Source organism: Patella vulgata, chromosome 8 (assembly GCF_932274485.2).
Source record: "Patella vulgata chromosome 8, xgPatVulg1.2, whole genome shotgun sequence".
Lineage (NCBI taxonomy): Eukaryota > Metazoa > Mollusca > Gastropoda > Patellidae > Patella > Patella vulgata.
In genome coordinates this window covers 44,327,452-44,342,210 of record NC_065886.2, presented here as the reverse complement: position 1 = coordinate 44,342,210, position 14,759 = coordinate 44,327,452, and the positions used below count along the sequence as shown (strand labels likewise).

At 32.3% G+C, this 14,759-nt stretch overlaps 1 protein-coding gene across 1 annotated transcript in view; it reads left to right on the top strand.

Moving 5' to 3' along the window:
* LOC126831181 (cadherin-related tumor suppressor) overlaps positions 1-14,759 on the top strand; it is a 115,647-nt gene that overhangs the window by 66,191 nt on the left and 34,697 nt on the right. The window contains exons 5-6 of the mRNA XM_050561891.2: positions 8,151-8,341; positions 8,926-9,850. Coding sequence (XP_050417848.1) covers positions 8,151-8,341; positions 8,926-9,850 — 1,116 coding nt within the window. The remainder of the gene's footprint in view (positions 1-8,150; positions 8,342-8,925; positions 9,851-14,759) is intronic.

Below are 14,759 nucleotides of genomic sequence, written 5' to 3'. Positions count from 1 at the left end.
GTAAGCAATGTTGACTCCAATACACACACACTACCATGAAACAATGAGGCATCGAGATTTTGATTGGGATAAGCATAGCCTGGTTCATGTACAACACCCATCACTGATATAATTCCTTCTCGAAAACATGAGCAAGGCGTAGCATCTGCAGTAAATGAAAATATATTTACACTTGCATATAGGATGAGAATATGACAACCAATGTTAAAATTGGTAGTTCATGCAAAAGATCCCCTGGCAGTTGTAATTCTAAAAAGAGTATTTTTAGAAGGGCCATGCTGTCCCCAATAAAACCACCCAACCATCCCTTGTTCACAACTTGCAGTTCACATGAGAAAATTATTGAAGCACTGATTTATGGGAAGTTAATAAAGTTGTTTCTATATCTTCCTTTCCTGCTCTATAAATTCTCACTTCTTAAAAATTTCTACAATTTAGAAATGATGAATGTGCATTTAAAAAATATAAGCAGACAAAGGAAAATATTTGTAATAAATGATAAATGTTTATTGTATAAGTGCCTTCTCATTAAATCACCATTGTTGTAATAATTAGATCTACAATGTAGATATAAGTGAAATGTTATATATTTATTTGTAACTGGCATCTTCTAAATGCAGTACATGTCGGCATGAGTTCACGGCAATAATGGATTTGTGAGATTTTTTATTGGAAGAATGAAAGTTCTGTTGACAGGTTTTGGCAGCGGTTAACAGCGGGTGTCAGTCTAAATGAAATGAAATTATCTCACATTAAGAAAGTTAATTTCCAGACAGTGAGGGAAACTTATGCTGTTCCTCCCGATTACTGACTTTGAGAACAACGGGAATTGAAATATTAATTGCTTATACAAGAGCTTGTTAAAGAGATTTGCAACCATTTTCATATTTCAACCCTGAAGAGTGAGATCTGCTAAAAAAACAAGACTGTACTTGAAAACGCTGTGACGTATCTTAAAACCTCTTTTAATGGTTACGCATTCTTCACTGCTGCAGTTTCCTGCTGTGCTCTAGGAGTAAATTAAAAAACAGAAACTCAATAAGCTAATTAATCCAGGGAATTATTTCAAGAATTTTTGCTTTGATTAAAAGAGTGGGAATTGGCATATATTTTGGGTATGTAGCAAATCTAGAGATTAGATGAACACATTGTTATAGACACAAAAAAGGTTAATTTGGCATTGAATAACGTCTTTTAGAAAAAAAGGTTCACTTAAAATATAGCTTGCTGAGCATTTGATATTCCCCTTGTGAATGGAACCCAGTTCATCGACGCATAGTGTTCCGCTATGTTTCTGTTTTTGTGTTATTTATAGGAAAGTTTAAGCAATAATAATTTTCAACAGCTTAATAAAATAGGCTTTGTTTTGACTTGCTATCTGCTATTGATATGAACCAAACAGATCCCTCTGAACAAATATGGCTTCTAACAGCAAAGATTGTAAGACTTCAACTAATTAAAGTTTGCTGTACTTAAATTAATGAATTATACCCACACGAATATTGTGATTGATTAAAGAGATGTCAATATCGGGTCTAAATATGGCTTCTTTCATTTTCGATTCACTTCCATGGCTTAATCCCTTTTCGTCCTCTCTGCGATTGACATTTTTGTTATTAGGGGAGTTTCGGGGGCTCTTAGCCAGCTATCTATGCTCTAGACAGCTCGAGTCAGTATCTGTTTTGTTGGATGGTATCATGATTTTGATGGGATTAGTTTTTTGGTTTGTGATTTGTGGGGTTAAATTCTCTTTTTTTTTAAATTCTTTATTTTTACTTTTTGTAGTATGTAACAAGCCCTGATTAAATTTTGATTGCCCATGTCAACTCAGTATTACACTGAAGAGTCATGTAGGGAATGTATGGATTAAGTTTATGCGACACAAGAATTGTTTTTAGATTAATTTTTTTCATTCAATAAATGCAAATGTGTGGACATCGTGATAAATAGTTCATAATTATCCCCATTACTACTCATCATTTTAATCTAAAGAGAAGAAGTAATTAGTGAATTTTTCCATGAGAAGCCACCAGTGACCGTCACTTACATTGATGAGTTATGAACTGACAGTTCTAACAATACAATAATAAGTGAAAGATAATTAACAATTACTGATCGAATAACAATAGTCAATATTAATTAGGAAGAAAGTATCCTTTCAATGCCATCCAGCGTATAATTAATCAGAGAGCCATTGTCCAAGAATTAGTTTGGTTTGTAACTTAATGTGCTACTATTTAAACTATACACACATTGTATCCACTTGAAAACACTGAATAACAAACACATGGCTAGTGAAGATGATATGCAACATATAATTTCAAACATCTGAAAATCGTGAAAATATTATCATTTTCGTTAATGTAGTCTAGCTAGTTTGATATAGGAAACTTTTCTATTCTTTTTCAACAATTATGAAAATTTGACTTAATACCAAAATATGTCCACCACTCTCATTTCAATTCCTGCAGCATATGCAATGAATAAAATAATTAAATTATTATGAGTACATTTTATGGCAGATTAAGTCATGAAAAATGTGATATTGTTTGAAATATAGAAATGACAATGTGTGGCTTTAATGAAATGTCATTATACATATATGAAACTTATTATTTTCCCCTTTGAAATATGAAAGCTGTTCTATAATTCAGTATGTATCATTCAATGCATGGTCTTAAATTATAAACTAGTATTAATTGCTTTCAACTTCCAAATCATTTTCTGAAATTTGTTAATAACGGAAACATGACATGCAGAATAATTAAGATAATCAACTTTGTGCGTGACCACTGACCACCAGCTACAACTTTTATTAATTTATATTACCATAATACAACACTGACCAGCAAGTGACCAGTAGCCAGTCATTCAGGTGCTAATATGATTAATAGATTATATGCAAGATTAATTAATTGATCAGTTTGTGGGTATTATATGAGGTACATTAACCACCTAGAGATTGTTCAGTGACCCACGTATCTCCCATCTTATCAATAGTATTTGAATTACTCCATTAGAAAGATAACACATACCTTTGTTATGAAGTGTGGTCATAGTGGGAATTACCCCTGATATTACTCAATGATTGTATGATAAAGATTATATAATACCCTATAACAATCAAAGTACCTTACAGAGAGTTAGAACTGGAAACGAAATGGGATTTAACAGCTTGTATAGATTGTAGACTATTAAATTAGCTCATTTTTGAGACTACCATCTGGTTATTTTTAATGGTTAAGTGTGCAATGTGAGGAGATTAATTTTGCGTGAACTGTGATGTTTTTAAAATTGAACAGCTTAGGCGATGGAAACACTAACCGAAAAAATAAGCACCATAGTCATTCGACCGAATGGGTTGACACACCATGTCTTTAAACAATCATGTGACTTCTCGATATCAGTGGTGATTGGCTAATGAATTCTACAATCGGGCGAATTCTTCAGTGAAGCGGGCACACTAGGCGAATATAATTCGGGCGAATTACACTGGACACAGTAAGTGAATTTCGACGCTGAATGATTCGGCTGAACGATTTGACTAGTTTGTCCCCCACATTATTAGTTCTAGTACTATCAGCGATATTTATTTTTAGTCACGCTTCACATGTACATTGTAGACAGCTCTTCAAATTAGAGCACAGACAACATATCATTACCACACAATGTTGTATTTCTTCAGATAATAAAACATCCTTTTATCAGCTAAATCATGATAGATAACACCCAATTAGGACAAATATAATGATCTACTGCATTGAAAAACAAAATTAGAGAGAGAGAGAAATGGAGTTTAACATCCACCCGACACAAACTAGGTCATTTCGGGACTAACACATGGTTCATTTTTATTTCAATAGTTTGCTTGGGTGTAGGGGTCTTTAGCAGTTGGAGGAAACCAGAGGACCCAGAGAAAATGCACGAAGTTGGACAGGCGACCCTACTCCTTGTCATGTACAACCTGGGAAATGAAACCCAGCCAGTTGACTCAATGACAGACCTTATGATACAGCACACACATGCTAACCATTCGGCCACCTACACCCCCTGGGACTTTAGAAGGACACAAGGCACCAGATACAGTTTAGATATTTTATATGTGTATTGAGCCGTGTTTTTCCATCGTTGAAAGCTAGACCACACATTTTAGACTTTTATAAAATTGAACAGTTGAAAAAAAAGAGAGCTTTTTATTCTCTGCTAATAAAATCTAGAACTTCTGACTCACTTTACCTTCAAGCAGCGTCATTTGATACTCAAATCAATTTGATTTGATGACTGTGGATATCACTGACTGTCTTTCCACCTAATATTATTATAGAAAACAAAACTTGTAAATGGTCTAATTACTGGTCTATTGTTGCAGGGTTGACAGACAGCGACTTTTAGAATCTAGGTGTCAATTGAGAAATGAAAACAAAAACTAGGAGCATGGATCCATGGGGGGAGTTCCAAATAGAAACCAGTAAAAAAAACTGTCATTAGATTTGAAATATCAATCAACATTTCACACAGCCCTAATTGCTGAAAAAATTTCATTATGAATGCTGTATTAACAGGCTGTCCATGGCCAAACCTCTTTAGAAAGCAGTTGGTGTCTATGCCCTCCCTCAGGGGCCACAAGTGGTGTGCTTAGGGAATTGGCTTCATTGATGGTAATGAGTCCTTGTAATCACATCCTAAGATCGCATTTATATAGGAGAAAGAGAAATAATATGTCTAATTTACACATCCTGATAACTAAGCGGACACTTCCGCCTGAAATTACTAAGCCAATTAAACATCTTTAAGTGTCTGTTTGAATCCCTATTTTAAAAGAAATTAGGGTATTAATTTGATGCTAAGTGTGCCAGATGATTGGCTTGTGCCCAGAGGCCAAGAATCACAGTCGTTTAAACTCAATTAACACAGAGTAAAGCATTTTTCTTTATTAACTTACATAGGCAGTTCAGTCTTTAAAATGTTCAACATTGTGCGATTTTTAAGTGTATTATCACACGTACCTGCATGATAATTACCTAGTCTGTACTAGGATGAATGATTCTCTGTGCATTTGTTTATAGAAAAAAACTTATATATATTAAAACACTTAATTCCATTCGAATTTTCATTCAAGAAATAAGTGAGTTGAATTCAAGAAAAGTTATATACAGATGTTCAACATTGTGATATTTCTATGTGTATTCTGACACGTAGGTACATGTTAATTAAAAACCTGTACTAAAATGAATGGCTTTCTATGCGATTGTTTATAGAAATAATCTTATATATTTCAAAACCCTTAACTTCATGTGAACTGAATTCAAATTATCTACAGGAAAAAAAGACATAGTTGTTGGATGTCATTAAAATGGCATAATTTTGACCTGGAAGTAATTTTATTGCATATTGGGTATTTAAATTTTTGAAATTATTCAAAAGAGCTAATAATTACTTTTGTTTGACGTCATTTGATTTTATTTTACATTTGGTTTCGTAAATTGTAAATGGTAATTGTTTCATTTGATCAAAAGTTACAGTTCTTTATCTGAGATAGTATGTAAAATTCTCCCTAATTATTCATTGTCATACATGTAGCTTGTCACGAACATGTATTAGTACTTAAGATGAAAAAAAGATACTTGTTTTACGGGAATGAATTAGGTGACAGTTTTAATCCCAGCAATACATTTCATGCTTAGCAACAAGGAGTAATTAATATGACATTTATTTGAGATTTGTGGATACATAATAATTTGCCTTGTTTACACCTTGTTTATGGCATCCCATCGTTGTCTTAATATCTGCTGAAAATTTGACCACCTTCCTTGTCAAGTGTGTGAACTTACATATGAGGGTGTTCTCCATGCATAGAGACAAATTTCTTTTGATATCTACCCAATCTTATATGTTCACCTTTCAAATTTGACATTTTGAAGAGTTAAGACTCCTGGGAAGGGAAATTGTCATTCCATGGTGTTTCTGGTCGTAGGTAAATATTGTCAATCTCTTTTCCTCAGCTGTCGAGAAGGGACTTAACCGGATAAAAACAGGATAAATAGATTTAAACACATTGGTGAGCCATCATCCAATATGTCTTCCATTCAATTACACAATCTTGTATGACTGACCTCACTTGATATTTGAAATAAAATCCCATAGACTTATATGAAGAATACAGAACAAAAATGTTAGCAGTGTGTGTTATTAGGTATTTTAAAAAAGGCAAATTGTGAGGAAGTGGCCATACACTTCGTCACATTTGAAAGCAGGATCAAATTAGGTGTTTTATGTGTGAGGAAACCTGTCACATTGAAAGTAACATCAAACTCACATCTTTGCATAGAGGACAGAACTGTTAATTTGCAGCACAATGAATAATAAGCATGATGAAGCCATGTTAGAAATCAGTATCAAGAGGTGGACAATTATATACATGTAATCATGGTATCATTCATAATTTAAAGTGACATCTTTCTTTTAAAAAAATGTACTTTTAGAAAGTCTAGACATTTTTTTTCATATCATTAATTAACCTTGTGTTTGGTCATAGGGTCTGATGTTTTCTCAAATGTATTCAACTAGTCACAGTGTAATTAAGTTCTCATGTCAGAAGTACAAACAAATGATAGATACGTAGGCAATTATCAAAACTTCATATATCTATCTGCAAGTATTTTCTCGTAATGAATTACAGCTTTTTTTTTTCTTGGTGTACATGTGACCTAGATACTGAAGTAAGCATATAAGTCAAGACATTCTGAATAAACTAGACACCCGTCTGCCTTTAAAAATTTATTACTTTTGTTCCTTTTTAAAGGATAAGAAGTTTGTAAACTTTCTGATAAAAACTATAAAAAAAATGCTTTGGATCATTATTCCAGATAGCAAAGATGCATTATGTTTAAAATACATCGCTATTAGATTCTGTGTCGTGATAAGAAAAGTTTTTTTGAATACTGAATTGTGTGCACGCAACGATTGCCACATCTTGTAATAATGTTTCATTGTTATGGTAATTTCCCTTCAATATTATCACATTGTATCATCGCTACTTTTAATTATATATTTATGTGAAAATTTGAAGTAGATTTAATCAATAATAATTGCTTGAGCTGAGTAACAAATATGCAATGTTATTGGTTTAAAATTAGAAAAACGACATCAACCCAGGCAATCATAAAAACTATAGACTGTACACACCTATTCCCCCTGATATTAATTTATTTAAATAATAGGCTCTATTTATACATACATGCAGTAATCACGGTACTCAGGCATTATTAAAATGAGAGACTTGTGCATAGAATAGATTTGATGTTTTATATCATCATAATGAGAATTTCATTCATCTTTTGGAGTATTGAATTAATGTAATAAACTATATGCAACATGTGCATTTCAATTGGTGGTAATTGTCACTATTGTACAAACCATTTTATTAACCAAACACTTATTATCTGTAGTACATGTACCATTCAAATGAGAGCATTCATTAGAACAGTTTTGATCGTCAGTACAATTATCATCATCGGTACAATTATCATCAGTTTGATTAACAGGAACTGGTTTGATCATTAATACAATATAATTATCATTCAAATAAATTTGATGACTCCTTCAATTACTACCTGATACATTGTAATCCTTGACAGTATTTCTGGAATGATAATCAGTACAATAATTATAATATAATCAGTAAAATAATTATAATCAGCTCAATCAATATAATCAGTACAATCAATATAATCAGTACAATAAATATAATCAGTGCAATAATTATAATATAATCAGTACAATACTTATAATATAATCAGTATAATAATTATAAAATAATCAGTACAATAATTATAATCAGTACTATAAATATAGTGCAATAATTATGATAAAATCAGTACAATAATTATAATCTAAACAATTTTTTATTATACAAACAATTATCAACAGCATAATCATAATCATTATTATCATTGTCACTGTATGCATTGTTGACATAAATCTACCATGCCATTTATCAACATTAGACAAGCTGTAAAAACCAGACTATATTATTCAAATTGATTGATATACATGTAATAAGCACTTGATCAATAAAATCTTCAACATACACAAAAAAAATATGGATATTAGATTGAAAATTTTAATATGATTTTTTAATTTTAAATCAGGTATCAATGCTGAAGTACGTTACAGTTTAATTGGAGGTGATGGACTACAAGAATTTGGTATTGGAAGCATCAATGGTACCATCTTTACTACTGGACATCTGGATAGAGAAACAACACCTCAATATAGTCTCATTATACAAGCTACAGATCAAGCTGAAGATAAAAATCAACGAATGTCCTCAATTGGAACCGTAAGTTATTTTCAACATTTTGTATGAATGTTAATATTTTGGGCAAATTATATGCTGAAATCCTTAATAATTTTGATTGAAGTTATTGAGCTATAAAATCTTGAAAATTTCTTAATTATCCCAAATGGAAATTGTGAAAGTCAGTTTACAGTTTCTAGGTTTCCGTCTGTGATTTTGTTATGTCCATGTCCAGTTTTCCATCCACAGCCTTCGCTTATTTACATTGTTATGCCAGCCATACAACAACTGTTGGTACGACTAGTGCCACTAGGTGGAATATTGGAGATTAACTAGTGATGTCGTAGTACCTACAATACGAGCAGTGCTCTTCAATTGTTGCTGTCAAGACAACAGCTGTCACAGGAACCCATTATATAGATCGGCATACATCCAGGGACTTAGTGTTTAAATGGTTGCGGTCCTTTTTATTATATCTATGTATACCCATAATAAAACAATACTGGAGTCCGTCTTTTACAGAATATAGAATTATAGCAAAAGATGCTATATTGAGATACATTTACGAATATATATCGTTATGCATTTTCTTAGCATGATTTTCTGAATTATGCTATAATTTTCAGGTGATAATTACCCTGCTAGATGTTAATGATAGTCCTCCAGAATTTGTAACTCCTAATGTAACTTATGTCATGGAAAATTCTCAGAGAGGTTCAGTTGTTTTTACTGTGATCGCAACAGACAAGGATGAAGGAGACAATAGTAAGGTCGACTACAGTTTGACCTCAGCACCAGTGTTGGGGAATCCTTTTACTTTAAATTCCAATTCTGGAGATCTAAAAGTGAATCAGGATTTAGATCGTGAAACTTTGGCCAACTATTCATTACAGATACTAGCCAGGGACCATGGAAATCCACAGCTTTCTGCTATTCAAAACTTGGTCATTCTTTTGGGAGATGATAATGACAATCCACCAATATTTTCCAAAACGCTTTACACAAAAACAGTGGCAGAAAACATTAGCATTGGAACCAGCCTTCTAAAAGTTTTGGCCACTGACGCCGATGAAGGATTAAATGGAATTGTTCGTTATTTTATAATTGCTGGGGACGATAATTATGATTTCAATATGGATATGAGCAGTGGTGTTTTGCGTGTTCAGAAAGCTTTGGATTATGAGCGAATGACCAGCTATAGCTTGACTGTGTTAGCAGAAGACAGCAGTATCACTAAACCAATAAATTCAACCACAAAAGTTTTCATAAATATCACTGATATCAACGACTTTGAACCGATCTTCGTTGATTCTCCATATTACGCGTATGTTCAGGAGAACATGAATGAATTACCAGTGCATGTGATTCAAGTTTCAGCAACAGATGAGGACTCTGGTTCCAATAGTCGACTTATATACGCAATCCGGAGCGAGGAAGAGGAACGGAAAATATTCTCAATGAATTCTTCAACAGGGGAGATAACAGCTAATCTGAAGCTAGACCGAGAGAAGAACAAGGAGTACGATCTGATTGTAGTTGCTTTTGATAGAGGTAAGAAAATTATTTTAAAAATTGATCTGAAATTTCTGATACACATGTCACAGGCCAAAATTTAAACAGTAAAAGACTAAATAATGAATAGATATATTTAACTAAAATGTTGGTGGAAGTTCTATCATTTCACCATAAGTTTTTCCATTTAGAGCAATTCCCAAAATTTCATTGTGTATTTTGTTAAAATGAAGTTTATTCGAGATTTCCTAAAACTGCTTTAGACAGCTTTGAGCTAAATAGATAGTAGCCATAGAATGTTGGGTAAAACTTTCAGATTGTTTCAAGGGTCTTTATCTCACACCGAGAAATATTTGAGTTCAGGTTTGACTTGGAAGGAATTTCTTATTGAAAAGATGGCTTGATTATTTGTCACTGTTGTGTAGTACCTTAGGCTTTAGATCTAAATCTCAATGTCAATAAAGGCCTAATCCTCGGCTTTGACAGCTCAGGTTATACACCTTACTTTTGGCACAAATAAAGATTTATTGCGACCACCAGTGAATATTGTATGTAATTAAATGATTTTACACACAATATATTTTATTAGCCGTTTATGTGTTTTTTATTTGTTAAATATACAGTTGGAAAATAATTTGATATATTATGTCAGATAAATTTACACCAGGAAAAACAAACAGCGGGGCCCTTTTGTATATGTATATTATAAATATTAAAATGTTGTTAATCATTTGTTGAGAAAAGAAGAAATTGAAGCAGATGATTGTAATTTGCATTTGTCAAACAATATCTATCTTAATCCATGCCATAGTCTACTCAAATTGATTATTTAATTAAGAAAGCTAAATCAAAATATTAACAGTAGATAATCTCTCAGCTTAGATTAAAAAGAGGCCTAGCAAACGATTATATTTAATTAAAGAGGCATTATTCATGAGCTAAATCTGCCTATTGCAGGTCTTTTTTTAGGCCTTAAATGTTACATGAATTATTAATTAGAAATTTATTAACATGACAAGACCATAATCAATTCTCGATGCAATCGGATGACTCAGATTTTAAGTAGATTAGAACGGTTTGGCTGTTTAATGATTTAATTTAAGAATGGAAAAGTAAGGCTAAGCCTTGAATAACCAGCACCATGGTTACGATAATAAACAATCAATGCACACATCTTGTCAAAACTACAGACATTGATAACTTCACCTAGAATACAGTAATTTGAATAAAATTTTCAATATGTTCATTTTGCGTTATTTATTTTTGAACTATTACAGCAAGAACGGCCAGTTCTTTATCTCAATCTTACTTAATTAATCTTTAAGAAAACCAAATCAAAATATTAACTTTAGATAGTCTTCAAGCTTAGATTAAAAAGAGGACCACCTAAAATTTGTATTTATATTATATACATGTAAGCTATGATATATGAAATAGTACATATACATGTAACTCGACTAGTTCTATGATTATATGGTAGACTCTTACCAATTATTTATGACTTGTACATTTGATATATTCTTTGGTATAAGACACTTTAAAAATTCTTAGTTCATTTTACACATTCAAAAAATATTATTTATGAAAACAGTTACGTTATAAATTGAAACACTATGCGACACAAATATCTGATTTAAAGCTAAATAAATGAGTTAGCCATTGAAATGTTGAATGTTATCATTTCAAATCTTTAAGATGTAAATATGTTCAAAAGGATGATTGCAAACATGTTTTTAAAAGGAGTAAGGTATACAATCTGATCAGAAAAGCTTATGGTCGAGAATTGGAAAAAATATGTATGGAAAAAATTCTTTAATTTGAGAATAGCCTTGTGGTCATGTATTTGATTCATGTGATCTTTGTGTTTGTGAGTTGAATGTCATGCCTATATGTTGAGTGGCTATGGATGTATGTATAAGGAAGTGAGCTATTGAATAGGGAAAATTCCTAGTGGATTTTGTTGTTTTTCAAAATTTCTCTGCAAGATATATTGCCAATGTATTTAGCACTAGAACAGATGATGTTTTACTGACAGGCATATTAATGGGAGCACTCATTTATGTTTTAATGAGGAAAATAATGAACCTGGTTGTGTTACATGGACATTGAACCCCAATTTCTTCTCTCCCTTTTATTCTAAACCCTATTGGTGTGTTTAAAGGATTAGGCTTCCTAGTAACAGGTGTCTATTTGTTTTGGTATTATTTATGTACAATAGAGAAATGATGATCTATTAGAACCTATATCTGACAATATATGATAATAGAATAATAAATGATAGACAATAGATGGTTCTATCCAGCTGACTTTTGACCTGTCCTTCTCTAGATTGGAGATCTCAACAGACATCCAGCAGTGTCATTCATAGTAACTATAATATTTGTTGTATCATGGACATTTTTCCTTCTCTCCCCACCTTAATGATAATTTCAGATAGACCTACGACTATATATATAAACTATCAGAACCATATTTAGACAACTCATTCATTCATATCCTTTAATGTATGTAAAAATAATCTGAAAACTTTAAATTCTGGAAGTGGAAGATTCAGTGATATGGACAGAGTAAAAGCAAACATAATAATTGATGTTCGGTGAAGAGTAGGCAAAACCAAAATTCACCTTCCTAGTATTGACCATAGAAAATGAAACCAGCATGACAAGACATTAAATCCCATTCCATTCCATTTTGCATTATGTTTGTGGTGAACAACCCTTACTTTACTTTGAACAAATAAGTTCAGAAGCTCCACCATCTGTGTGAGTTCCAATTAGACATAGAGTTCTGCAAGATCGATGTAACAGTCCTTCTGTATCTCTGTTGTCCTCCACCATAAAAACTATGGACTAATGAAATTCCAGGGCTATGGATTTGATTGTCCACTGTTTGTTAAATTTAGACAGGATGTCATATTACACCAACCAAGCTCTATACCATTCTATTTAATATGTATCATAATAGCTTTCAGTAGGTTGACAGTAATTTAAATTCATTTAATTATCCTTCAGTATATGACTAAAGGCATAGTTTTAGATGATACCAAAAGAAAGAAAAGTAGAACATTTATCAGGAATTCTGTCTGATATTGTCTTTGACTTGAATATTGCATGCTGACATAAAAGGTTATTCAAAGTTGTTGATACAGCTGTCGTGTTAATGGCACCTACAAATGTGATTTTAAAAGCCTTTCATTACAGTCAATTTCCCAAACCCTAAAATAGATGATCTTTCATCATGACGCCTCAGTAGACCTAACAAGGCAAATAGATGTTAAAATATTTATTATTTTTAAATGTCATTTGTACTTTAATTTTAAATGTATCGTATATGTCTTGTTCAGATGATGTTTTAGTCAAAATTTAAAGCCGAAAAAAATGTGAAGTTTACCTTATATGAAGACCTGAAATGGGGAAAGTGTTTATTATACGAACACCTTAAATATCTAACTCATGAGGAAATTGTTTTATATGAACACCTGAAATCTCTAACTTTTGGGGGAAATAGCTCTATATGAAGACCTGAAATTTCTGACTCCAAAGGAAAATTCTTTATATGAAGACCTGAAATTTCTGACTCATGGGGAAAGTGCTTTATAAGAAAACCTGAAATTTTTAACTCATGGGGAAAGTGCTTTATATGAAGACCCAATATTTCTAATTCATGGGGAAAGTCCTAGCTGGGAAATATTAATGCTTTATTCAAGATTAAAAATTGTGGTGTTAATGAGGTTACCACTGTAGCAAGCTGATTAACTTTAAACTGTTTACAGAATCCAGGTTCTCTTTCACCATGTGAACTTTAATGCCACTTGGATAAATAAATACCCAATTCTCCTGGGCTAAACACACACCGTCTGGCAATAACTCAACTCATTTCGTCAATCTTGACTTTGATTTTGGGAATACAAAGCTTTCTTTTCTTCCTGTTAACAATTCCATATTCTGACATTTTCATTTTCTGTATGACTGCACTTGTGATGTAGTAATACAAAACTTTAATGTAATATAGTTCCTGAAATGGTTGATTAAGGTCTTGTAGACATATTTCTAGAAAGCCTTTGGCCCCTGAAAGCTATAGCACTTAAATGGAGAAAATAAAATGTACTTCCTCAAAGCAGATATAACATGCTTGAAGAATTCAATCAACTTCTGGTGTGAGTTTTTTTAAGTTTAAGTATAAATTTGCTGTCTCAGAAAGCTTATTCTTACAATTTATGATATCTAATACCATTGTGGTGGAAGCATTACACAAAATGTTCAGATGATTCCTGCCATTGCACTCTGATTATAAGCTCGTAACCAAATTGATGGTAAAACCCCAAATAGGAGATGACATGCCATAAAAAATGCAACCATACCGGTTGATTGTTTATTGAAAATCTAACTTAACTAAATAGTAATTATTAGACTATTATGGTAACTCGTAAAATTTCAATACTCTGAGCAATTTGATTACGACTCCTGTTATTTAGATTAGTCTAAATTGTCAAACTGGTCCATTTGACATGATGTCTTTCATGGCTTAAATGGTGTAATTAAATCTCTATTTGTTGGAGATTAGTCAATGTTTATTGGTTGAAAGGAAGGATAGTTTCACAAAGACAATAGTAGAATCCTGTTGTTTACCAGGAGAGTATGGTCTTAAGACATGGCTACTGAAGATACTGGAATGTTTAGCTTGCTGAAAATTTTGGCAAATCACCGTTCTGTAGCTGATTGGTACTGATAGGGTAATGATATCATGCCATTGACCATTATGCTAACATTCAACATGACATGAATAAAATGTGAAGAGTATGTTAGGATGGTCAGATCATTAGGTGGTTGTAATGTTTTACCTTGTGAAAATATTCCCAAAGCTGCAGACAACAAATCATTTTGGTTGGTTGTTATCAAGAGAACATTTTTGTGCTTGCTATTAGAATAACCCCACATCTAAGAGGCCT